This window comes from Hypanus sabinus, chromosome 5 (assembly GCF_030144855.1).
Source record: "Hypanus sabinus isolate sHypSab1 chromosome 5, sHypSab1.hap1, whole genome shotgun sequence".
In the NCBI taxonomy this organism is placed as follows: Eukaryota; Metazoa; Chordata; class Chondrichthyes; order Myliobatiformes; family Dasyatidae; genus Hypanus; species Hypanus sabinus.
Window position 1 is genome coordinate 42,372,608 of NC_082710.1, and position 27,859 is coordinate 42,400,466.

Consider the following 27,859-nt stretch of genomic DNA (forward strand, 5'->3'; position numbering starts at 1 on the left):
TTTAAAATATGGCTGCTGTGTTTAAGTCTAATGCTATTATCTGAAGTTTGAATAATTGTTTCTATTTAGAGTTAAAAGATTATCCTAATTATTAAAGCTCTTCGAAATCTAGTTTTATGTCAAAAGGTTTTGTATAATTGGGGGAGGAGAATAGTGAAAACCATAAATCAATTATTGTTATAGAACTGATTTAAGCCATATGTAACCTACCGTAAATTCTGGTGTATAAACCGAGAATTTGGCCCTAAATTTTGGTCCTAAAATTAGGGAGTTGGCTTATACAGAGGGTGCCAACTTTGGAAAAACAAATACACAGAAGACAGGTCGTATTTATTGGCTGTTTTTGAGTCAAATTCGTTCCACTGTCTTTGCATGAATTTTTTCAATAACTTGTTTAAACTCGCTTCTAGTGGCTGGAGCACAGACATCAAACCACCGGGGATGACTGCAACGTCCATATTTTCAGCTTTCAATGTTGCTTTTGTCTAAGCTGACAAGTGCGCTTTGAACATGTCCCAGAAAGTAGCGACTTTTCCTTCCTGAAACCTTCGGGACATTGACGCCACACCTCTTTAACCTACTTCAAGCAACCCTCTTTGTCCACCCAGCAGCGTTCTTGAATGTAAACAACAACACCCTGCGGAAATTTTCTGAGCAATCTTTTGTTTTTTCTCTCAACACAAGATCACATTTATTCATGAATCGGGTGCACCAGCTTCACATAGCTTTGAAATTTTCGCTGATCTAATGGTATTTTTCATCCCATTTCAACGCTTGAACTCGAATAGTTTCTCTGGTAGCAATGTATCCAGATGATCGCTGGTGATTCACTTTTACTTCCAGTTCTGGCCACTGGCATGTTTTCCCATGGTTTGCACATTTCATCTTTGGCATTTCCCTCAGCGTGTCCTCTACTTTTCTCCACTCTCTCACTTGTTTCTTATTTACACTAAACTACTCATCAGCAGCAGAATTATTCGTTCCTTTAGCAAAATCAACAACCTTCAGCTTGAAGCCAGAATCATATTGCATTCGTTTCAATCTTTTGTACATGGCGGTTGCAAACTCAATACTGAGTACACGTACTGATCCCACCACCCCGTGTTATGTTTTAATGAGATTACGATGGGCACTAAATGGTTTCATGAGTGTTACATTTCAGAGGATTCTTTTCTATTGGAAACCTAATCCAATATTTCCCTCCCTGATTTATTTATTAAGAATTTGCTTATAATGCTCTACAATGTGTAGGCCTGTTTCCTTAGCAGGTACTGGTTCACAAAATTTCCAGGTTCTGGATCTGGCAAAGCTGAGTACCGGCATGTGAGATCTTGTGATCTTTTCTGGTTAAATCAGAAGCCTCTACAAAAGGGGTCGGCTTATACAAAGGTGACATGAAAAAGTCACTTTTTTAACCTTGGAAATGGGAGTTCGTCTTATACTCCAGGTTGGCTTATACACCGGAATTTACAGTAGTTATGTTCATTATATGCCATATCATGTGGCGTGTCAATCATAATCTCTCCATGACCATGATGGTTCTTGGCAAATTCTTGTACAGAAGTGGTTTGCCTTTGTTTTCTTCTGGACAGTGTCTTTACAAGATGGGTGACCTAGCCAGTAAAGACACTTTTCAGAGCTCGTCTGACTGGCATCAGTAGCAATCATAACCGATACTTGTGATATCCACCAGCTGCTACTATGACCATTCACCTCCTGCTCCCATGGCTTCTTGTAACCCTGATTTTGGGGTGGGGGGGTGGTAAGCAGATGGTACGCCTTGACCTGAAGACTAGCCGAGGGAAGAAGTGCCTTACAGGGTAGAGATGTATCCTACCCCGCCACCCAAGTGCACCAACCCAGTGTAGACTGTACTTTAACCTGAACTTTTTCCTTTCATTTCTGAAAGTGGTAACTTTTCTAAATTGCAGATTTATAAATGGTTCAATTTCTCACTTTGTATTTTTTTCATGCGTCATCATATAAGTATATTGTTGCAATGTGTCAGACTCCTGCTGTCCTTGAAGGCATTGAACAAGATTATTAAAATAGCATTTGAGCCCTGAGGAGCAAGAGTTTTAAAAAGAGGGCAAAGACAATCAATATTTGCTTAATTAGCACACCAGGAAGAGTGGTCAGTGATATAAGTAATCTATTTAAATTAAATTGCACTATTATAAAGATGCTAAATTTATTAGGTCAATTATAATTATTTTAGATGTAGATTAGCTTTAGTTGTCATAGTGAAATGCATCATTTGTGTCAAATCAAATCAGCGAGAATTGTGCTGGGCAGCCCGCAAGTGTTGCCACACTTATGGTGCCAACATAGCATGCTCACAACTCACTAAACCTAGCCTGTCTGTGTTTGGAATGTGGGAGGAAGCTGGTACATCCAGATGCGACCCATGCACTCACAGGGAGAACGTACAAAATCTTTACAGGCAGCACTGGAATCAAAGCCTGACCTTCTAACTACTGCTGTAATGCATTGCGCTAACAGCAATGTTACCGTGTCTCGGAGGATGGATAGCAATGCAGTTGATTTGCATCTGCAGCCTTTTGGAATTTGTGAGATCATCACCACTTTGAAAATCCTCATCTGTAGTAATACCTACAGCTCGAGGAACTTGAGTGCACAGTTATTGAGCTGGAGTCCTAGGTACAGACACCATGAGGAATGGGCATAAGATATAAAAGCAGAATTAGGCTATTTTACCCATTGAGGCTGCTCTGCCATTTTGTCATGGCTGATCCATTTTCCTTCTTAGCCCCAGACTCTTGCCTTTTCCCCGTAAGACTTCATGCAGGAATCTGTCAACCTCTGCCTTAAATATACCTAAAAACTTGGCAACAAATTTCACAGATTCACCACTCTTTGAATCGTTAAGTTAGTTACATTCCTTAAATTAGGTCGTATTTGTAGTCATAAGTGGCTCCAGTGTGGTTAGTGGTCAGAGGCAGGAAGATGCTACTTGGAAGCAGCCAGCATAGGGATTCTCAGAGGTTCATTATTTGAGTTACTTGTTTCATGCCACCCATGGGTATAAGAGCAAAGCCTACAGGGTGAACAACCAACGCAACATGATATAAATGTAAAGAGGACTGTGCTCATAGTAGCAGTTGATGTGGTTGGTTAGATAATTACTTTTCTCCCCAGATGCAACCAGGATTTCTAAAGGTAGTATTGTTTACCGGTTGCTAGAGTTTAAATCTTCTTTCTGTGACTGCAGAAGAATTTGGAGTGAAGGGATAAGATCCATTTGTTGGCATTGACACAGTTATGATTGAGATATTGCCGAGAGGTCAGTGAGCTCGAGCAGGTATGAAAACTCAAATGGAAATGAAAATGCAATTATAGTTCTGATAGTTAACTAACCCTCAAACTAGCACGGGGTCAAGATGATGAGATGGTTAAAGAAGTTGCAAAAAGGGTGGCGTGAATAGTAAGGGGTTTGATTCATAGAGTAACGGCATCTGTATCAGGGGATGAGAGATCAGTTCCATTGGGGAAGATTTCTCTTAAACTTCTTTGGGAGTATATGCTGAGTCCGGTGGTGACAAAGGTAGATTTGGGATGGTTTTGAGATGATTCAGGAATTACTGAATGTTAATGCAGTAAGAACTATTAAAGATTAGGGAGTAGAATAACAGTCTGAGTGAAATTAATGGATGAATTAAAAATGCAAAGCTTGAGAGAGGGTAATTGGGTATTAGTAAGTGTGATATAAGAAAATCACACCTCTTTGTATATATTTTTGTGCAAACCTATTATGATAAAACAGACACATTAACAACATAATGAAAATTGGCTTGACTTGATATATAATATAGGGAAGTGGTTGATTGCTAAATTTTCCAAGATGTTAGACTTCACAGGACTATTAGAAACGAGGGATACAGTGGAAAGAAAACAGTAACTATCACCCTCATAATAAAGTAACAGTTGTAAGAAGTAGAGATGAAGAATGAAAGGGTGATGAAGAAGTTTATGAAAGGAGACAAAACACAGAGTGAGATAACAAGCAATAAAACTTTTTTAACACCTCTGCACTAGTTTTTACAGAGATCAGCAAATATAAATGTTCAAAATTATTATCAAGGTACATATATGTCACCATATACGGCCAACCCTGAGATTTGTTTTCCTGCAGACATGCTCAACAAATCCAATAACCATAATGTTGTTCTTTTTCACACCTTGTGGCACATTGGGCAGCATTTGACTTTTTTATGAGGCCAAGTTGCTAGCTCATTGCTCAACCCAGCACAGATGGAAAACGTGCAAGGAGGCAGCAGATTCAAACTAGGGATCATTTGCCTAAAAGTCCAGTGCTGATGCTACTACACCACCACACTACTGGCCAGCTTAATAATAACCATGATAGAGTCACTGAAAGAACACATCCAACAGGGCAGACACCCAGTATATAATTTTAATAAATAAGCAATAACTATCGAGAACATGAGATAAAGATTCCTTGAAATGAGTCCATAGGTTGTGGGAAGAGTTCAGTGATGGGGCAAATGAAGTTGAGTGAAGTTATCCCCTCTGATTCAAGAGCTTGATTGTTGAAGGGCTATAACTATTCCGGATCAACACGTACAAACAAACTGAATGAACTCAGCAGGTCGGGCAGCATCCGTTGAAATGAGCAGTCAACGTTTTGGGCCAAGACCCTTCGCTAGGACTGAAGGTGGGGGGAGGGTGGAGGGCCCCTGCTGAGTTCATCCAGCTTGTTTGTACATGTTGATTGACCACAGCATCTGTAGTGTACTTTGTGTTAACTATTCCAGAACCTGGTGGTGTTGGTCCTGAGGCTCTTGTACCTTCCTGTTAGGTCCTGTACCTTCTTCTTGATGGCAGTAGCAAGAAGAGATCATGATCTGGGTGCTGGGGGTCCCTGATGATGGATGCCACTTTCCTGCAGCAGCTCTCTGTGTAGATGTGTGCAATGGTGGGAAGGGCTTTACCCTTGTATTTTCTGTTCAAGGCCATTGGTATTTCCTTAACAGGCTGTGATGGAGCCAATCAATATGCTCTCCACCACACATCTGTAGAAGTTTTGGATGTCATGCCGAAGCTTCACAAACTACTAAGGAAATAGAGGCACTGTCAAGTTTTCCTCGTAATTGCATTTGTGTTCTGGGCCAGGATGGGTCCTCTGAAATTATAACATCAAGGAATTTAAAGTTGCAGTTCTTTTCCCACTTCTGATCCTCACGAAGACTAGCGTGAGGACCTCTGGTTTCCTCCTCCCGAAGTCAATCATCTGCTCCTTGGTCTTGCTGACATTGAGAATGAGGTGGTTGTTGTGGCACCACTCAGCCAGATTTTCAATTTATTGAGTCCCTCACAGGCAGATATGGAGGAAGTACAGTTAGAATAAAGTTGGAATACAGTTGGCAAAGAAATAAGTGATGCATATCATCCAATTACTTTAAAGATACTGGTATTTTTATAATATCCCACCTTTGGAAATGAAAATGCATCAAAATGAAATCTTGTAATTAATTGTATTAAATACTGAAAAAGATTGGTATATTATTTTCCTCATTATCCCTAAAGAAATTTCAAAGAGGAAGATGTCATATAGAACAAAGTATTTTTAAACCATCAACAATCCTTGTGGGATTATTGTTCCTGTGGTGTGATTTATGACTGAGGATTTTTAATCTTCAAAATATGGTATAAGATAATGTTTTTCAACATTTATTAAATTCTATTTCCAGGCATGTTGAAAGATGTAGAAGATGATTTGCAAAGAAGAGTGAAGGTACTTCATCATTTCAGAGTGTGAAGCATACATTTTACTTCAGTATTCCTATAGAATACATAATTGGGTAGATTAAGAACTAGTTTAATGATAAAGCAAGCAAATAAATATTCATAATTTACAATAAATGCTTTTATGAAACAAAACTTTATACATAAGATCAAGCCGTTGGTCAAAATAAATTAAAGATTAGTGTCAATTAATGAGAAGAGTATTACATTTTGCCATGTAGTGTATCATCACCCAGAAGTGTGAATGGGACACTTACTCAGAATCCACCTCCACCACTGCTACAAGCTGCCCACTAGCATCAGCAATGCCTCAAAGGAAAACAAGTGGAGCGAGTGACTGTGGAAAAACTAAATGTGTCATTGAATGACAGGGCTGAGCAGAGGAGCTGAGGCGAGTGCCGTGCCACCTTCACCCCATCGCGGGGATGGATGTGCTGCCACTGGCCGACGCCACTAGCTCCTGTTTGCCTGCATCAGGTTTCTTTTTTTCTTTTAGCCAACCTTTTAAAACCATCTGACGCTGCACCTTTTCTGGCTGTCTGTGTGTTGGAGGGGTCATGACTGTCATGTGATAGCACTGCCCATTACCTGGTCGAAAGACACACCACCTGCCAATCAAGGTTTGACCCCCTCCCTGCCCATCAATGCACACCTAATCATTGGCCCTTTTAATCAGCCTTGCACTTGACCTCAGGTGATTGGCCTTTGTAATCAGCTTAACCCTGCTGACACCGAACTGTTGGCTTCCCTGTGAATCAGCTGGGCTTCCAGCCCTACTGCACTATAAAGAAAGCCACCTGTGCTTGACCCGCTCTCTTTTTTGCTATCACCGAGGGACCACTCTGCTGTTGGTGAGTTGTGCATTGAGTAGGGTTGGGAGTGTGAGTATTGTCCCTAAGCAGAAGAGCCGTGCCTGCACAGAGTCAAAGGGTGGCAGGTATCGTATTGACTTTTACCTTGGTTGTACATGTGGATGCGTGTACTTAGTTCCCACGCTATTTTATTGTCTGCATGTGTTTTATTGCTGATCCGACTACCGTAAATTGTGTGCATGTGTATGTTGCTCCTGTTGCCATTTTCCCACGTTTGCCTTCTGTAAATAAAATCCTTTACTACCAAGGCTGTGTGTCCAGAGTCCTTGTCCGTGAGACCTATCGAATCTGCTTCCTCACTTACAACAGCCTGCCACAGTAGCGTAGCGGTTAGTGCAATGCTATTACAGCTCGGGGCATCAGAGTTCAGAGTTTACTCCTGGAGTCCTCTAAAGAGTCTCTATACGTCCTCCCTGTGGAACGGGTGGGTTTTCTTCTGGTCCTTCGATTTCCTCCGAAAGTCCAAAGATGTACTGAGTAGGTTAATTGGTCATTGTAAATTGTCCCGTGATTAGTTTAGAGTTAAATTTGGAGTTGTCAGAAGTGGCTAGGTGATGCAGCTCAAAGGACCAGAAGGGCCTATTCAACGATGTGTCTTTAAATTAAATAAATAAATCTACAAAGAATATATAAACTTAATGCTATGAATGCTTTCTCGGAGGTGAGAAGGAAGACTTGAGAAAGGTGAAATGTATCTTTCTGAAGGGAAGTGGAAATCAAAATTTGTGATACCATCTTTTGACTGTATGCTATAAATAGTGCCCCAGAGTAGAACTCACTTCCTAACTATTCTACCACAGAAAATTTTTTCTGCTGAAGTCAGGTCAGTGTGGAAAACAAAAGCAAAATACTTCCTCTATTTTCAAGTAAGTTATTTTGTATATTAAATATTTCATGATTAAAACTTGAAGTCTAAGGATGTACTCAGAATCAGGTTTATTATCACTGACATATGTTGTGGAATTTGTTTCCTTTGTGGCAGCAGTACAGTACAAAAACATTAAAATTACTCTAAATCACAAAATAAATTAGTGAAAAAAAGAAATAATGGGGTTATGTTCACAGACTGTTCAGAAATTTGGTGGTAGAGGGAAGAAGTTGTTTCTGAATCATGGAACGTGGGTCTTCTGGCTTTTGTGCTTCTCCCCTAATAGTAATAACAGGAAAAGTGCATGTACTGGATTTTGAGGGTCTTTAGCAATGGATGCTACCTTCTTGAGGTACCACCTTTTTTGAAGCTTTCCTCTGATTGGGGGATTATGCTCGTGATGGAGCTTGTTGAGTCTACAGCCCTCTCTTTCAGTCCTGTCCATTGGAGTTTCCATTCCATGTTGTGATGCAACCAGTTCCAATAATCTCCACTGTACATTCATAGAAATTTGCTAGAGTCTGGTGATATCCTAAAGCCCTTTTGCCATCTCTGACCCCCTCAGTGAGGTTCTCTTGCAGCCTAAGAGTGGAATTTTATGAATTTACTTTTAGTAAGTGGCAGTTTTTGAAGATCTTCGTACTATTCTGAATCTCTGCATGCTTCAGGAAATGTGGGATACCTTTGTTGATACAGATTTTAAAACAAACAAAAGAAATGTTTCTCCAATCCTTTTAGTGTGTTTGTCTTTTTTCTGGCAGAGCACGAGGAGTCGACAAGGAGAAGAGCGCAATCCAGAGGTTGAGCTTGAAGTGAGTATATGTCAATTCTGAAGATCAAATCAGTGCGTGTGTATGTGTATATATATATATTGTTTTTGTACAATGGGTAGTGTTCAGGATTTGGGAGCAAATGAAATGCATTGCTTAAAGATTCAATGCGTTAACAGCATAATGTTCTGTGATTTCTGTTCATACTCTTAGTATAGGTACTCAAGTACAGGTTTCACTCAGTGGCACACAAAGGCTTTACCAACTTGAGAAAGTACTGGAACACTTTCTTAATATGCATTAAAACAGTTATTCAAGGTTCTGGGGAGACTGTTAAATGTTTCCAAGCTTGCACAATAAAGTCCTTTTCAGACAAAGCAGCAAGGAGAAAGACTCAAGTTAGCTAAGTGCTTTTTGGAAGGGAAACAAGAATCAAGTGCCATGACTGATCTCTTGATTTCTGGGAAGCTGAGGGTGAGGGAGGAGGGTTATTTTTCTGATTAGAAGTCTGTGACCAGTAGTGCACCATGAGGATTTGTGCTGAGACCTTTGTGATGTGCATTAATAATGTGAATGTGAACTTGGGAGATATGATAAGTAAGTTTGTTGATGATATGAAAGTTGGTGGTGTCACAGATGGTGACTAAGGTCTAAGGCTGCACCATGATATAGATCAGCTGGAAAGTTGAGAGGAGCAAGGACAAATGAAATGTTAATTGTGACCGGTGTAAGGTCTGCCATTTGGGAGAGCAAATGAAGCCAGGATGTACATAGTAAATGGTAAAGCTCTTGTAAACAAAGATTCCTTGGAGTACAAGTCTATAGGTTCTTAAAAATAACACATTGGTGCATAAAGTGATGAAGAATGCATGTGTTGACCATGGCCAAATATAAGAGCTAGGATATAGTGTTACTACTTGATTAGGCCATATCTGCAGTATTGAGTGCAGTTCTGGTCACCACACTGTAAGAAGGATGTGATATGCTGGAGAGGATACAAAGATAATTCAGCCATTTATTGCTTAGGATAGAATGTATCTCTTGTAAGTGTAACCCCCTGGGTCACCTCAGGCTCAACCAGCTCGTTCTCGTCTAGGGGGAGCAGCCTTCGGCCCCGCCAAACTGGTGTGGATGCTGTGTGATGTCCCCACCTCGCCCAAAAACAGACAGTGCACCATAAGCGATTAAATGAGTACAATTTATAAAGGTTACTATAACTAAGTGATTAATAACAATACATTATATATGAAGGAAAAAAAAATAAAGAAAAGGCGCCAAACTTATCAAAGTCCAAACCACTTCGTGCACAACCGTTGGAGCTCAATTACTGAAGTCTTCTGGCCACCATTCGATCCCCTCCGAACTCCTCGACTCGCAGCTCAGGACCCTCCGAGTGGTCAACCAAGCACATCTAGCTTCATCCCCCCCCTCCTCGGAGTACCTCCTGGCCTCGGGCCCCCGCTTGGGGTCCGTTCCTCGCCCAGCTTACAGCATTGCGTCCTCTCTCTCAACCCCCTCGCGCCGATCTGCCCTAAAGCCCGTCAACAAAAGCTTACAGACTCAGAAGAAAGAACATTAATCCCCATTTGGTTTACAAAGGAATACAATTCTCGTTATCAGTAAATTTTAACCCAAACAAGCTTCCAGCACTCTCTGGCAACAAAGAAGCATTCCTGCTAGTTAACAAAATAAAGCCCTTTTGATTACATACACAGTAACAAAGAAAAAAGAAGAAACCCCCCTTTACATAAGGAAAGAGATATAGAAACATAGAAAATATACAGCACATTACAGGCCCTTCGACCCTCAAAGCCATGCCAAACATGTCCTTACCTTAGAAATTACCTAGGTTACCCATACTCTCTTTTTCTAAGCTCCATGTACCTATCCAGGAGTCTCTTAAAGAACGCTATCATATCCGCCTCCACCACCGACACCAACAGCCCATTCAATGCACTCACCACTCTATGCATAAAAAGACTGATCCCTGATATCTCCTCTGTACCTACTTCCAAGCACCTTAAACCTGTGTCCTCTTGTGGCAACCATTTCAGCCCTGGGAAAAAGCCTCTGACTATCCACACGATCAATGCCTCTCATCATCTTGTACACCTCTATCAAGTCAGTTCTCATCCTCTGTCGCTCCAAGGAGGAAAGGCTGAGTTCACTCAACCTATTCTCATAAGGCATGTTCCCCAATCCAGGCAACATCCTTGTAAATCTCCTCTGCACCCTTTCTATTTCTTTCCACATCCTTCCTGTAGTGAGGCAACCAGAACTGAGCACAGTACTCCAAGTGGGATCTGACCAGGTCCTATATAGCTGCAACATTACCTCTTGGCTCCTAAACTCAATCCCACAATTGATGAAGGCCAATACACCATATCCTTCTTAACCACAGAGTCAAGCTGCACAACAGCTTTGAATGTCCAATGGACTCGGACCTCAAGATCCCTCTGATTCTCCACACTGCCAAGAGTCTTGTATTAATACTATATTCTGCCACCATATTTGATCTACCAAAATTAACTACCTCACACTTAGCTGGGTTGAACTCCATCTGCCACTTCTCAGCGCAGTTTTGCATCCTATCAATATCCCACTGTAACATCTGACAGCCCTCCACGCTATCCACAACATACCCAATCTTTGTGTCATCAGCAAATTTACTAACCCATCCTTCCACTTCCTCATCCAGGTCATTTATAAAAATCACGAAGAGTAGGGGTCCCAGAACAGATCCCTGAGGCACACCACTGGTCACTGACCTCCATGCAGAATATGACATATCTACAACCACTCTTTGGCTTCTGTGAGCAAGCCAGTTCTGGATTCACAAAGCAAAAATCCCTTTGGATCCCATGCCTCCTTACTTTCTCAATAAGCCTTGCATGGGGTACCTTATCAAATGCCTTGCTGAAATCCATATGCACTACATCTACTGCTCTAACTTTATCGATGTGTTTAGTCACATCCTCAGAAAATTCAATCAAGCTTGTAAGGCACAACCTGCCTTTGGTCAGCATGGCTTTGTCATTCCTAATCATATTATGTCTCTCCAAATGTTCATAAATCCTGTCTCTGAGGATCTTTTCCATCAACTTACCAACCACTGAAGTAAGTCTCACTGGTCTATAATTTCATGGGCTATCTCTACTACCTTTCTTGAATAAGGGAACAACATCCACAATCCTCCAATCATCTGCAACCTCTCACGTCCCCATTGATGATGCAAAGATCATCGCCAGAGGCTCAGCAATATCGTCCCTTGCCTCCCACAGTAGCCTGGGGTACATATTCTCCAGTCGTGGTGACTTACCCAACTTAATGCTTTCCAAAAGCTCCAGCACATCTTCTTCCTTAATATCTACATGCTCAAGCTATTCTCTCCGCTGTAAGTCATCCCTACAATCACCAAGGTCCTTTTCCGTAGTGAATACTGAGGCAAAATATTCATTATGTACTTCTGCTATCTCTTCCGGTTCCATACACACTTTTCCACTGTCACACTTGATTGGTCCCATTCTCTCACATCTTATCCTCTTGCTCTTTACATACTTGTAGAATGCCTTGGGGTTTTTCTCAATCCTGTCCGCCTTCTCATGGCCCTTCTGGCTTTCCTAAGCTCCTTCTTGCTAGCCTTATAATCCTCTAGATCTCTATGATTACCTAGTTTTTTTTTTGAAGCTTTTGTAAGCTCATCTTTTCTTCTTGTCTAGATTTACAACAGCCTTTGTACGCCATGGTTGCTGTACCCTACCATCCTTTCTATGCAGAACTCCACGCAAATATTCCCTGAACATTTGCCACATTTCTTCCATATGTTTCCTTGAGAACATCTGTTTCCAATTCATGCTTTTAAGTTCCTACCTGATAGCTTCATATTTCCCCTTACACCAATTAAATGCTTTCCTAACTTGTCTGTTCCTATCCCTCTCCAATGCTATGGTAAAAGAGATAGAATTGTGATCACTATCACCAAAATGCTCTCCCACTGAGAGATCTGACACCTGTCCAGGTTCATTTCCCAATGCCAAATCAAGTACAGCCTTTCCGCTTGTAGGCTTATCTACATATTGTGCCAAGAAACCTTCCTGAACACACCTGACAATCTCCACCCCATCTAAACCCTTTGCTCTAGGGAGATGCCAATCGATATTTGGGAAATTAAAATCACTCACCACAACAACCCAGTTATTATTACAGCTTTCCAGAATCTGTCTCCCTATCTGCTCCTCAATGTCCCTGTTACTCTTGGGTGGTCTATATTTTAAAAAAAAAACACCCAGTAATGTTATTGACCCTTTCCTGTTCCTAACTTCCACCGACAGAGACTCCGTAGACAATCCCTCCATGACTTCCTCCTTTTCTGCAACCGTGACACTATCTATGTCTGATCAACTGTGCCACACCCCCACCTCTTTTGTCTCCCTCCCTGTCCTTTCTGAAGCCTGGCACTCATAGTAACCATTCCTGTCCCTGAGCCATCCAGGTCTCTGTAATGGCCACAACATCATAGCTCCAAGTGCTGATCCACACTCTAAGCTCATCTGCTTTGTTTACAATACTCCTTGCATTAAAATAGACACATCTCAAACCATCAGTCTGAGTGTATCCCTTCTCTATCACCTGCCTATCCTCCCTCTCGCACTGTCTTCCAGCTTTCTCTATTTGTGAGCCAACCACCTCTTCCTTTGTCTCATAATTTCAGTTCCCACCACCCCCCAGCAATTTTAGTTTAAAATCTCCTCAATAGCCTTTGCAAACCTTCCCACCAGGATACTGGTCACCCTCAGATTCAAATGCAACCTGTCCTTTTTGTACAGGTCACATCTGCCCCAAAAGAAGTCCCAAAGATCCAGGAATCTGAATCCTTGCCCCCTGCTCCAATCCCTCAGCCACGCATTTATCCTCCACCTCATTCTATTCCTATACTCACTGTCACGTGGCACTGGTAGTAATCTCGAGATTACTACCTTTTGTGGTACCGCTTCTCAGCTTCCTTCCTAACTCCCTGTAGTCTGCTTTCAGGGCCTCCTCCCTTTTCCTACCTATGTCTTTTGTCCCAATGTGTACTACGACTTCAGTCTGTTCTCTTTCCCACTGCAGGATATCTTGGACGCGATCAGAAACATCCCAGACCCTTGCACCTGGGAGGCAAACTACCATCTGTGTTTCTTTTCTGCACGCACAGAATCACCTATCTGACCCCCTAACTGTAGAGTCCCCTATCAGTGCTGCCATCCCCTTCCTTACCCTTCTGAGCCACAGGGACGGTCTCTGTGCCAGAGGCTGTGGCCGCCGTTGCTTCCCCCAGGTAGGCCATCTCCCCCCCACCCCCAACAGTACTCAAGCAGGAGTACTTATTGGTTATGGGGACAGCCACAGGGGTACTCTTTAGCCTCTGACTCCTACCCTTCCCTCTTACGACTGTTACCCACTTACCTGTCTGCTGAGGCCCCGGTGTGACTACCTGCGTATAGCTCCTCTCTTAACACCTCCTCACTCTCCCTGACCAGGCGAAGGTCATCGAGCTGCATCTCGACACACGAGTTCCCTAACAAGTTCCCTAAGGAGCTGCAGCTCGACGCACCTGGCACAGATGTGGCCGTCCGGGAGTCTCCAGGATTTCCCACATCTGACACCGAGCACAGAACACTGGCCTCACACACATACTTCCTGTCTTTATTCTTCACAGATAACCTACCTGACCTCGACCCATTACTGCCGAAGCCCCGTTGAGCCAAAGCCTTGCTACTCTGTCTCCCTCTACTCTCTCACCCGCTCCTTTATGCCCACTCTATAAAGCTGTCTCCTTTTAAACTCTTCTCACTGTTCTACTTGGCTGAAGTGCACACGCTTGCGCAGTTGTGCCCTGATCTAAACCTGGATAAGCTGGGATTGGTTTCCATGGAGTAGTGGAGGCTGCTGAGTGATATATAAAGTTATGATTGGGATAAGTAGGATAAATAGTGAAAAATCTTCTTCCAGTTGCCAGGTGCCTAAGGTAAGAAGGTGCATAGGTTTAATGTGAAAGGAAGGAAGATACAAGGAAGGGATTATTCACACAGAGGTTGGTTGGTGTCTGGGATGTGCTGCTTGAAGGTTGTGTGCACAGGTACTCTCTTAACGTTTACTTTAAAAAGATCTGGACAATACTTGCATTGTCAAAACATAAAAAGACTATGAACATATTGTGGGTAGATGGGATTTGTAAAAGGGTACAATTGGCGGCTTGGATATAGTGAACCAAAGGGCCTGTTTCTGTGCTGTCTGATTCTGTGACATCATGGAAGGCAGCTTGTTGTAGCGCACTAGCCGTGCCTACAGTACTGCAGGAAATAGAATTTATTTAAGCAAATTTGTGAGTGGAGTAAATCTAAATGAAATGAGAGCACATACTTTAAACATCATTAAAGCTAATTTGTGTTTTGCATATTGAATTAGCCATTTACAACCATTTTAACAAAAAAAGGGTAAAATTTAAAGACAAAAGAAGAGCCAAATAGTAGAAAAACATTGCAAGATGGAATTTAATATAATCCATTATGCAAATTTTGTGGTGGAGTTGTGTTCTGTGGAGGAGTTATTTGTTTGCAGCACCATTCATAAACAGAATTCAGTGAATAATGTTTGATAATGAAAGAGCACATAGATTTAAGAAGACCGTTCCTTTAACATAGAAATTATGGTTTACATTCTAATGAGATTTCCCCTTAATATTTCAGCATCAGCAATGCACAGCAGTGTTCAGCAGGATGAAGTTTACTCGATTGTTACTGACTGCCCTGATTGCTTTCACAAAGAAAGAGGTACCATCAGAAACAATAAACCTGTTTCTGGAATGATTTTCCAAATTGACTTTGGTTATTATTTGTGAAGTCATCAAAGAACTTGAATGGCAGTAAAGGATTTCTGTTTTGGAACTTTTGATGCAGATTTTGCAGTGTTCTGTTTTTGTCTTGTGTTCAATGTGTTCAGTTTTTCAAAGTTTTCAATAACTTCATTGCTTTCAGTCTCTCAAATTTGTTTAGTTTTAGTTGGGGGAAACTAGCAAAAAGTGTAGCTTCAAACTAAAATATAACATTTTAATAATAGAAATTTACAAGTATTTGATGGAGCTAATTACAATAATATATACAGTAAAAATGAGAAGATTAAAGAAAGCAACTTCATAATTTTTTCACTGTTTTTTCAGGGTACTTTTCGTTAAGTAATATCGCTACATTGGAGTATAAATCGTGGAAGCTTAGCGGACATACAAATCAAAAATATAATTGTATAGAAGTTCAGGCACTACAAAATTTATTCCAAATTTGTTGTTAATTTTAGTTGCAGTGGTTGTCCTAGAATTTCAGCAAAGTAGGGATCTATATTTTAAGCTGAGTAACAGTAGGTTTAAGTACTGTTAATTATGAAGAATGCACTGGCTCTGAATATATTTGTACAAATGTGTTTTATGTAACATATCTGGACTATTGTTGAAGTAAAATGAACAGAAATGTAACAGTTTTGTGTCAGCGGAGATCCAAGAGTGCAGATGCTGGAATCTGAAACAAAACGCAAGCTGCTGGTTAACACCCTGCATCAGGACCAGTTTTTCTGTCAGCTGTCAGTAGAGTCTGTGGTAGATTAAGTTGGGAGGCAGTAAATAATGAATTTACAAGTTGGTCAAAGAGAAGCAAACGGACGTTGCACAGTGAGCATGGATATTGAAGATTAAAAGCCAAGTTTTTTTTTTACTACTGCCAATCAACTGCATAATGGTGTAGGTAGAATTATGTTAGTAGGCTGACTTCCTTCATTGATGCGCACTTTATAAATTAGGAGAGTTCAGTGATATCAGAAGCACTGCTTGAAAAGAAGAGAATGATTACAAACTAAAAACTGATTTTTGTTAATTTGCCAGATGTGTGCAGTAAGTGAAGCTCAGAAGCTTATGACCCAAGCTGCTGATCTCCTACCTGCTATACAGAACTCTATCCATCATGGTATTCAGGCCCAAAATGATACAACAAAAGGAGGTGACAACATTTTCTGAATTTTCTTAAAACTATTTATATTTTTTTGCTAAGAAAGTTATCAAAATACTAGTCTATTGAGTGAAATGGGACTTTTTCCTGTTTTGTTTCAGCTTCAGTACTAAGAATAATGTTAAACCAATCATGTCCATTTTTCATTGCCTGAATCAGAAACTGGAAGACTTGGTTAATTTTTTTTAAACATTAAACGCATTTACGGGTGTTCTGTGCTCCTGATGTAAAATTACTTCTTCGGTGTGTACTATGTTGTATAGTGGACCATTATTTGGCTGTAAGGTTTGAATTGTATGCCATGTACAAATGTGCATATGTCACACCGTACTGTTCCTAACTCACCGTGGTATGCAAGTTTGCCTCAAATGATTAAAGCCTCCTTGCTTGGTGCTAAAGAATAATATCTTAGCCTGGATTTACAGATCACTGTAATTTTCTGTTTTTAAGGCTTCAATATTTATTTTCAAACTATGACTTTTGTTTGATAGATCACCCTATAATGATGGGATTTGAACCTCTGGTCAATCAGAGATTGCTACCTCCAACATTTCCTCGCTATGCAAAGATTATAAAAAGGGAAGATATGGTTAACTATTTTTCAGAACTTATAGAGCGAATTAAAATGGTTTGTGAAGTTGTCAGCTTGGCAAATCTACATAATATTTTGGTAAGTATGTGATTTTTATTGTATACAGTTTGCTAATTATTGTCTATTTGTTTAAGAACAGAATGATATTGTTTCAAAGTATGTATCACATTCAAAGCTCATGTTTATATCATTGAATTCATCATGATAGTATTTATCAGTTTGCTACAGTATCATAGTTCTTTTACGTGGGACTAACCAGAGGCTATCATGGGTTGAATTATAATGTGACTGCATAGATACAGACCCAAACACATACAATTTCACTTGCTCCCTAAGAATCTTTATTCCATTTTTATCATGAAGAGTGAGGACAGGCATTATATGTTGCAGTTTTTCTGTAAAAGTTTTAGTCAAAAATGAACTGCATGAAAATCTGCAGTAAATTTCTATATGTGTGGCAAATTTTTAAGCTGCAGTACAGTTTTATATATGAAAGTTAAAGTCCATTAAAGCCAATATCATTCAATGGGAAGGGAAGAAAAAAGAAATTTCAAAGAAAATGCTACACCAAAGTGTATGAACTCTGTTTAATTTTCTTCCTTTATCCCATTTGTTAGCAAGTATTTTTTTTCATGAATCACCTTTATAAAATAACCCAACATGCTTATTCTTTTTCAATTTTTACTTGGGTATCCTTTTATCCCTTGCGTGTCCCATAAGACCATTCTTTCAGTAATGGTGGCCCACAGACTGCACCACAACATGGCACCTGTTAGTAGAATACACAGTAACTTCTACTTTAGATCGCACTCTTAAAATTTTTGCTTTTAAATTAATATCTTTTCTCTTCACATATACTTCATGAACTCCAGTTGATGTCCAGTGTTTTTATGGTAGACTAAATATTGTTTTAAAATTAATGGAAATAATATCAATCAAGTTCTTTGTAAGAATTATGTGTTTTTCAGAAGGATATTCCATAATATGCTATTAAAATATTCTTAAAATATATCATTTTTAAGTTACAGTTTATCAGGCTATCAGTGCTTTTAAAAACTTTATTTTGTAGGACTTCTTCTGTGAATTTAGTGAACAGTCACCTTGTGTTCTTTCAAGATCTCTGTTGCAGGTATGCAAGTTTTTTAGCTTGGGACAGTCTTACTGATATTTTTTCCTTTGTACTTACTGAATATAAATTATCAATGAAGGCTTCTGATAAATTTCTTCGAAGTGCAGAATGTCAATTCCAGGCACATAATATACAACTTTCTCCACTGAACTTTTTCTTTAGGAATAGACAACCTAAGTACCCTTTAAAACTAAGAATGATTATGGTTGATATTAGTAAACTTAGGTACAGTCAAAATGTTTATTTTACAGGCAACTTTCTTAGTGGATAACAAGAAGGTATTTGGTACACATTTAATGCAGGACATGATAAAAGATGCTCTGAGATACTTTGTCAGTCCTCCTGTGCTTTCACCCAAGTGAGTATATAAAATATTGTAACTTGTTTTAAAAGAGCAGTATTTTTCACTCTGTAGCATCGGTTGAACAAATACATTATTTCATCATCTATTGATTTCACAAACACAATAAAATAAACAATTGCATAAGCTGCATTTTAATCTTTGGAGCAACAGAAAAAGGCTGATACAGCAGTCAGGTAGTTTCTGTGGACAGGGAAACAGAGTTAACATTGCAAGTGGAAGACACATGTCAGAATGCTGAGTATTTCAGAATTCCAGCATCTGCATTTTTATTAATTCGTACCAGCCTTGCAGTATTGTTTTATTCCTTGTCATCTCCCATTAAAGAAAGGTTGATTTGATCCTTGGTATGTAGATAGGTTCACTTTTCATTGTTTTTTAAAAAATCGCTGATGCTGGAATTCAGAAATGCTTAATTCTGACTAGCCTTAGGAAGAATTCATTAACTCAGAATGTTAACTCTTTTTCTCTCTTTGAGGTTGCTGCTTTTCCAGCATATTCTCCCTTTTTAGATCAAATTTCTAGTATATGCTTATGCCATTCAACTTGGCATTTCTGCTTGGAATAACAAATTTCATCAAAGTCAATATTTCTCTAGTTTCACTTTCCTATTTTCAGCAGAAAATGTTAATTACATCAATGCCAACAAATGGAACAGATGTGCTCCAATATAAAATAATTCATGTGTAAAAACAAATGTTTTTTTAAATGCTGAAAGCAAAAATCATACACTATGTTACCAGCTTCATTTGGAGTGTTATCTTGGAATATGCTCATTTGCCCCGTAGCATGATTCTTACTGTCCCCCCCCCCCCCCCCCACCTTATCATTTTCTCAGGCTAAAGGCTAAATATACCTGGATATAAATACAAACAAATTTTGTTTGTACACAATTTTTGGTGCTGCATTAATCAGATTTTTGTATAGTTGTGGATTTTTTTTCTGCGGAGATGAGGTTTTATTTTCACTTGAGACATTTATTTCCTGCAAAGGATTTATCTTCAATGTGTACTATTTCACAGATTATTTTCCCCAATTAATACTAATGGCTTTTGCAATATTAATAAATTTTGCAGCTTCATGCATTCTGCGGCAATTGTTTTATTTCATATAGCAGCAGGTGATAAGGATATTAAACTTGAGCCAATCAGTGTAAATAGAAAAAAAACATAGAAAACCTACAGCACAATTCTGGCCCTTCGGCCCACAAAGCTGCTAACGTTCTAGGTATTGATCTATCTAGTCACTGGAGAGAAGTGAACCATACATTTCTTTCAGCATGACTCAATGTGATTAGCAGAATTTTAAATTCCCAGTATCTGGCTGCAAAGAGATATAATTCTAGTCCATAAAAGAACAAACTACTTGAGGCTACAATTTTTTTTTAAAGAAGTCCTTTTTCAGTGACACAAATATTGAACATATACTTTTAAAAAAATTACTGTGCTGACCTGACCGAACCTGAGGAACTGTACTTAATCACTGCATCCTGCCTCTGCAATAGGAGAAAAGGAAAAAGTAGTCTCATATTTGAAAGGTTCTAAAATTGTGGCTATTTTAAGTACAAGAGTGGTATTAACAGTTTAGCATAGGCTATCAAAACTCTGAAATGAGGTGCTGCAATTTTGATATGTAAATGGTCTTTTTATTTAGCGGTAGGTGGGTGAATTTCGTGAAATTGCTAGTATGACTGGAAGGTAGCTGCAACCTAGAGACCTTATTTCATTAAAGGTCAGACAAAGCTGGTTGGGGCCACTTTCAGATGAAGGATTGGCATTTTAATTATACTAAATTAGGTTGGAGGACTCTGATTTGATCTGCGTTGCAGATTTACTGTGCACAAGCAGAATTTCCTAGGCCTTGGGGAAGCCAGCAGCTGCAATGAGGCAAGAACAATGTGGGGTGAAGGTAAGTGCTTCATAGAATTCGTTGTGAGCCAGGAGGAGCAGGAGTCCTACTTCCCATCCTGCACAGTGTCCCTAGCTCCTGCATCTTCAGACCTCTCCCTACCTTGAGATTAGGCATCCAAACTTCCTGATCCTATTGCAATTAACAGAATGCCAAGATTTTAATCAAACCGCGAGCCATCTAGGGAACCTGCCAAAGCACAAGGACCCTCGCTTAAAACTCCAGCCTGTTGTCATCTGCATCAGTATGATTGACCCCAGTTAATATGGGCTTTAGTATCTGGGGCTGCACTTGATAAATGCTAATATATGAAGTAATATGCAACAGAAATCCAACTAGGTATCATCTTCTAACTGGAGGATTTATAGAATAATTGTCCTAAACTATTAAGTAATATTTTAATAATTCAACAGTATAAGTACTTATCAGACTCCATGATTGTTTACAGGCACTGTGTCTAGCTAGTAAGACTATTGAATAAAATTTAAAACAAAAAGAATAATGTTATTTTAACATCTGATGAGCAACGATTTAGGACAATATAGCCGAACAATTTCTGAATGTTAAAAAATTAGATATTCTAAATAAGTTGAAACTTAATATTTTTAAAAATTTTTGAATGTTAACTTTTCATTAAGATGATTGTAGGTTTAACAGCCACATCAAGTAAAGTTTTCATTGAACTTTTGAATCACTACTCTAAGTACTTGTATATCTTGATTTGAGAAAACATGACACTAATCTTGCCTCATTGTGGTAATTTCAGATGTTGTCTTTATAATAATCATCAAGCTAAGGATTACATCGACTCATTTGTTACCCACTGTGTACGGGTAAGCAAATCATGTTACTTTGAATGCTTAAGAATATATTTACTTGAAATAGCAGATTTTCAATTTTGCAGATTATTTCTAGATTCATATTTTTCACAGTAAGACATCTTCGTTCTGTTGCTGCTGCTTTTCCCTTCTCTTTTTTTTCTTAAATATTGAAGGCCTTTCGCCTTTACGCAAGCAGCTTTATTCATCTACAAGACAGGGCTGAACGTTGAATATCAATGAACCATTTTATTGTGTACAGACGGATCTATGTGTGTGACATTCAAGGGAAGTGTGGGTGGTCTCATTCTAAATCTAAATTTCACATTTGGTTATCCAGTAGGCAACTGTACAGATAGGTGTAAAAAGCAACATCTGAGCACTTTCTTCAACCTAAGAAAGTTAAAGTTTCCCATGGCTGTCTGTACTTCAAGTTGAGATCACCTTGCATTCATCAATTGAATGCATTTACCTAGTCAGCTCTCATTTTTGTATCCTTTAAAACATGAGGCACCAGCATTCAGTGAAATAATTTAACAGGTACAGCAAACAATATCAATTTTTATTTTATGGCAGTTGGGAAATTTGTGTTATTAAGAACATTGCCAATTTTTATGAACAATGAAGTCAATCTCCCCCATTTTTTTAGTATGCAGTGGAAAGAAAAGACAAAGTTTAGTTATTCTTTTCTAGGTTATGGCATCTGTGAACATAGACATTCAAAATGGAGGTACATCCCATATTATTTTTATGAACAGGAATATTCTGTTATTTCATTAAGGCTATTTTTCTACCTAGATGTATACAAATCTATCCATAATTGTTTTATTAGAGATTAGTCATGTGCTTATTGGAAATGGTGTTTGATAACAAATATCATGGCAGGCTGCATTGATTTTGTAGCACAAAGCTGTCAATTTTTAGTTCTTGCTTGTGATTTTCAGTAAAGCAGTTTCATTCTACATTAGCTACAAAGTACTAGGCAAAGGTGAGAAATTCGCCCTTACGAGAACTCTTTAAAACCTGTTATGCACTGATGTTTTGTGCAAAGATTATGTGGATAGGTCAGTAGAGTTCTATTTGTTCTTTCCATCTCTTCAATGGAGGTGGTTTTATTGCAGAAAAAAAATAATCAACATAGTAAGTATAAACTTCTAACAGAGCAATTTTAACTTACTGTCTTTATTATAAAAGGTGGCTTGAGAAAGCAAGCCTCTGCCATTTATCATGATTTGAAATGCTCAGATTCCAAAAGATGTGATGCCAAAAGTATGATGGTGTCTGCTCTGAATAAATTCCATCAATTTATTGTTTGTTTTTCTTTTTGTTTGCAGCCATTTTGTAGTTTGATCCAGATTCATGGACACAACAGAGCTCGGCAGAGAGATAAGCTAGGTCACATTCTGGAGGAATTTGCCACTCTCCAAGATGAGGTATTTTCCTGAACAATGAAAAGGGGATGAAAACATGAAGACTTTCATGACACATGGATATTTCAAAGCATGCTGGTGTCATTGTAAAGCAATGTAATGGCCAATGTTCCTATAGCCAGACCCCATAAGTAGCACTTAAGTAAATAATTAGTTAATCGACATTTAGTAGATTTACTAGAATGTTACCTGAGTTTCAGCACCTAAGTTACAGCGAAAGGTTGAACAATTAGGTCTTTATCCTTTGGAGTGTAGAAGGTTGAGGGGGGACTTGATAGAGGTATTTAAACTTATGAAGGGGGAAGATAGAGTTGACGTGGATAGGCTTTTTCCATTGAGAGTAGGGGAGATTCAAACAAAAGGACATGAGTTGAGAGTTAGGGGGCAAAAGTTTAAGGGTAACATGAGGGGGAATTTCTTTATTCAGAGAGTGGTAGTTGTGTGGAACGAGCTTCTAGTAGAAGTGGTAGAGGCAGGTTTGGTATTGTTATTTAAAGTAAAATTGGATAGGTATATGGACAGGAAAGGAATAGAGGGTTATGGGCTGAGTGCAGGCCAGTGGGACTAGGTGAGAGTAAGCGTTCGGCACGGAGTAGAAGGGCCGAGATGGCCTGTTTCAGTGCTGTAATGTTATATAGTAATATTTGATGAATAACTATTCCTCAGAATGATGTTACGATTTTTATTTTACTTTCAATTGACTATACTTAAAGGGTAATAGTTAAATATCTCATCTAAAGTTATGGCTATTTCTCAGCTTTAGGTGGTGACAAGATCACACTTAGTATATGTGAAAGTGAATTTCATCTTAACTGCTCTCTGAGTATCAGTCAGCAAATGAATAGTGTTTCTGTTTACATCTAATATGTTATTTTTCTTAAACGAATACAAGGAATGAAAATCTCCGACGTTGAACACTATTAAATTTGCAATTTTTACTAACGATTACTAAACTCTTGCTTGCAGGCTGAGAAGGTGGATGCAGCACTCCATAGCATGTTATTGAAGCAGGAGCCACAAAGACAACATCTTGCATGTTTAGGCACCTGGATCCTCTACCATAACCTTCGGATCATGATTCAGTACCTGTTGAGTGGTTTTGAGCTGGAACTTTACAGCATGCATGAGTACTACTATGTGTATTGGTATGAAAAATTAACTACTATATTTAAATTGTACAATTGTAGGTGGTACTTTCCAACTGCTTTAGGTGGTGCTGTGATCTGGACTTTGATTTAAAAAATATATAATGGCTATTCAATCTATTGATTTTTTTTTCACCTGGTAGTTGTGAACAGAGTAGAGTTAAAAAGCTTTGATTTGCATGTTGAGGAAAAACATGGTAGATTTTGCTTCATTAGTATAGTGTCACTATTTTTCTTTGATTGTTCTGAACTATGTATAGAATAGAATTAACAGAATTGCTGTTGCAGTCTCTGGCCTGTTTGGTTCACATGTGACTTAAAAAAAAACTGTAGGGGACAGTTAGGCATAAAACCAAAGAAAATAAATATCTTTTAAAATCACTGGTTTTTACAATTGATTTTTATTTTTAATTAAATGTTTCAAATTTTTAAGATGTATGTAAATTAGTTTATTCGGGTGACATTGAAGGAATTGATAATGAGGTGTGATTTTGTTTTTGCCCCCATATTTGTCATTGATTTTAAATCTTTGCAATATTTTATATTATGATAACATTGCATTCTTCCCACATTCATGAAGAATCCAGGAATAATGCTGCATTGTTTTCATCTGAAGTTTACATTATCATCAGCTGGCTAAAGTGGCTTATTATAATGTGAAATGCATGCAACATTAGCTGCTTTGATACAGTTGCTGTTTGGTTTTGGTCTTTCCTTTGTAACATGTTCTTTTAAAATCCATCGACAGTTGCTTGGTTTTGGCTGAGTATACAAAAGGTACTATACGATATGCATCTTTGATTATTTTCTGGTGCATGCTGCTCTACAGGTACCTTTCAGAATTCCTGTATGCTTGGTTGATATCGACACTGAGCCGTGCTGATTCCTCACAAATGGCAGAAGAACGAATTGTAGAAGAACAGCAGAAAGGTCGGAGCAGCAAAAAGACAAAGAAAAAGAAGAAAGGTGTTTACAATAAACCCCAATTATGTCTTCATTTGGGTGTAGTACTGCAGTGGGTTAATGCAAAAGTGAGCTTTATTAGAAATATCTTGCCTGTCAGTTTGGGAAATAAGCTGTGGAATGTAATATAATATGTAAATACATTTATAGTGTAATTGTTAAACTAATTTTGAAGCTTTAATGTGTTTTTAAGAAATGAATAATTGCATTTTCATTGGACTTTAAATTGGCCTTTCTTTGTCTTAAATACAGTTCGACCTCTAAGCAAAGAAATCACTTTGAGCCAAGCTTATCATAATATGTGTGCTGGAATGTATAAGGTGAGGGCTTCTTTGTAAATCTCAATATTGTTGGGCTGTTATAATTCAGTAAAGAAGAACGGTCTTGTGAGTGCACATTAGAAAAGATGAGAATAATATAGACACAAAGAAGAAAATAGTTCTGCCCAAAAAATTAGTTTTTCACAGGAAAATTGTTCCTGCACATCAATCACGGAGTTTGTTTGCCCAAATGCCAAGATGTAAACAGTGGAGATAATTTTTAGCTTGAGCAGAAAATGTATATTATAATGCTTCTGTCTTACTGGAACTCAATTGGTTTGGATTTTGCTGACTTCAGTGCTGAGGATGAGCAAAGTTTAAACTTTAGCAATTTCCCAAGCTCTTACCAGCAGGGTTAGGTCTTGCTGAAATGGACTTTCCTGACTATCTAAAGTTTACTTGGGCCTGCATACGTCAATCTTAATAAGTCAGCTCTTGCCTTGTTGTTACTCAAAGCCTCATAGTTTGACTCGAGTTTAGTCAACTGAACTAAATGTATGTTAAAAGTTATTGTCTTTAAATCTATGTTAAACTTTTTGTCAGATCTGCTTTCTGTCACTCTTAATTAAAACAGCAGCAAATTACAACTGAAGTATAATAAGTACAACGGAGCATATAAATCAAAAGCAAGGGTAAAGCATTGAGAGTGCTATCATCATGGAAACTGCAAGATGTGTGTGAAATTAAACAATCCTGAAAGATCAGTCAGGAATATGTGCCAGTCAAAGCAAGGAGGAGGAAAACAAACCTAATCAGTCTCAGTTTTTCCTGACATATTTCTTCCTTTGTTCAACTTAACCATATTTTCAGCAGCCCATCTTTCACATCTGGACTATTAATAATGTTTCATCTTTATCTGCAAATTCAAACATCATTGGGATTGGGGAGTGGTCTTGTGATAACCGGTTTATGGATAAAATTGACGTGGATTTTAATTTTGAAAATGGAACCCATTGTTATAGGGATTATATAAATATTTAATTATAACAAGTAAATATATTAGACCACAAGACCTATTGTTAGCAAATACAATTTTAAAGGCATTTTACAATTAAAACCAGCTTCAGAACTGTGATATCCAGGATCACTGTGTCTTACAATTGACAACAGTTCCTCCCAATTCTGAGATATTCTCATTTCTGCATCATCTGAGGTGTGGATCCAAATTTCACCTTAAACTGTCTTAGACCTCCTAGGTATTGGTCTAGAATGTAGCTCCTGCAGCATTGAAAAATAAGTGATTAACTGCAAAAGCATTTTCAAAAAATGTTTGTCTAAAAGTGTTGGCAAGTTGATAAGTTGATGGAGAAAGGAGAATTTGACCCAGATAATGACTCATCCAAGGCTTTAGAGCTGAAGGAAGTTCCAAACAGTGAAGGAGGCAAGGCTATGATTTTTTTAAAAATCCAGTCAAGAATTTTTTAAAATGTAATTTGTCTAGCAAGAACCAATTTAAACCGCCAATGATTGAAATGATAAGATATGGATATAATGTAAGAGGGTAGAATAAGCCAAAAGTTAAAAAGGGTAAAGGATGTTAAACAGACCAAATGAGTACTGAAATCGGCTGGCACATTAACAAAGGTACACGTTTTACCAAAAGTTTGATTGGGTAGCGAACCAAGGCAGACTATGTATAGAGGCTGTCTACAATTGTAGGGATATGAAATGTCTGAAAATCTAATAAGAACACTGATAATAAGTAGCCAAATTTAACCATATGGTGACTGGAATTGGAGCTGTAAACATGTAATTTATAACCAGCAACAGAGGTGGCGGTTTTATTATTCACAGTGTGTGGTTAGTGAAATTATCTCTCATTCACATACTGATGGAAAGAAAGATTGAGTGTTTTTATTATAGAGGAAGAGAGGGTCATTTGTTTTCAGTGCAGAAGAAGTTGTTCCTTTTTCTATATGAGGTAATTGACAGAGGCAATGAAGTAATTAAAGAACTAAGGAGAAAATATCATCTGACTGTATGACAGATTGTATGACAGATTATCGCTTTGTTACTGCAACTAAAGAAAAACAACTCTGGGCTGAAGTCAATATAAAATATAAAATAAATACGTGAGTAATTCTGCAAGTAATGATTGTCTTAGTCATTTAATTTAGTATTTCATGCGTCAATATATAATGTTTAAACCACTGTTGGAATAAGTATTATGAATTAAAATTTTGTATATTCAGTCATGATGTGATGCTACTAAATGCTAATATATACAGTGAGTGTGTGCATGTGTATATCAATTCTTATTTACCAGATGGTATGCCATATAATACATTAAATGCAAAAAGTAAATTCCTTCCTGTTTTTCATAGTCTTAAAAAGTTGGTTCTGTTCAGTCAGTTTTAAATCTTAATTACTTGCATTTTACCCTCTCTCATTCTGCTGTAGACAATGATAGCCTTTGATATGGATGGAAAAGTGAGAAAGCCAAAATTTGAGTTGGATAGTGAACAAGTTCGATATGAACATAGATTTGCTCCTTTCAATGGTGTTCTTACTCCACCACCAGTGCACTACCTACAGTTTAAGGCAAGTTGTTTGGAATTCATGATTAATTATTTTTTGTTCAGAAGTGAAGAATGGTAACAGGCCCTTCTCATCCCACAAGCCCATCCCAGCCAATTACACCCATGCGACTAATTGCACCGCTAACCTGCATGACTGTGCAATATGGGAGGAATGTGCAAATTCCTTACAGACAGTGACACAATTGAACCCATTTTGCTGGGACTGTAATAGCATTACGCTAACTGCTGCGCGACCATACAGGTCCACAGTCACTTACCGGAAATTCTGGAATCAAAAAAGCTAAGAAAACCAGAGGTTTTTTAGCCAACAGCTGACGTCACTC

At 38.5% G+C, this 27,859-nt stretch overlaps 1 protein-coding gene across 1 annotated transcript in view; it reads left to right on the forward strand.

Annotated features, from left to right (window-relative positions):
- naa35 (N-alpha-acetyltransferase 35, NatC auxiliary subunit) overlaps positions 1–27,859 on the forward strand; it is a 58,499-nt gene that overhangs the window by 21,474 nt on the left and 9,166 nt on the right. Inside the window, exons 8-20 of the mRNA XM_059969835.1 lie at positions 5,733–5,776; positions 8,289–8,339; positions 15,026–15,109; positions 16,207–16,321; positions 16,822–17,000; positions 17,992–18,051; positions 18,303–18,409; positions 21,087–21,153; positions 22,473–22,571; positions 23,535–23,713; positions 24,543–24,679; positions 24,929–24,996; positions 27,397–27,537. Of these exons, the coding sequence (XP_059825818.1) occupies positions 5,733–5,776; positions 8,289–8,339; positions 15,026–15,109; positions 16,207–16,321; positions 16,822–17,000; positions 17,992–18,051; positions 18,303–18,409; positions 21,087–21,153; positions 22,473–22,571; positions 23,535–23,713; positions 24,543–24,679; positions 24,929–24,996; positions 27,397–27,537 (1,331 nt within the window). The remainder of the gene's footprint in view (positions 1–5,732; positions 5,777–8,288; positions 8,340–15,025; positions 15,110–16,206; positions 16,322–16,821; positions 17,001–17,991; positions 18,052–18,302; positions 18,410–21,086; positions 21,154–22,472; positions 22,572–23,534; positions 23,714–24,542; positions 24,680–24,928; positions 24,997–27,396; positions 27,538–27,859) is intronic.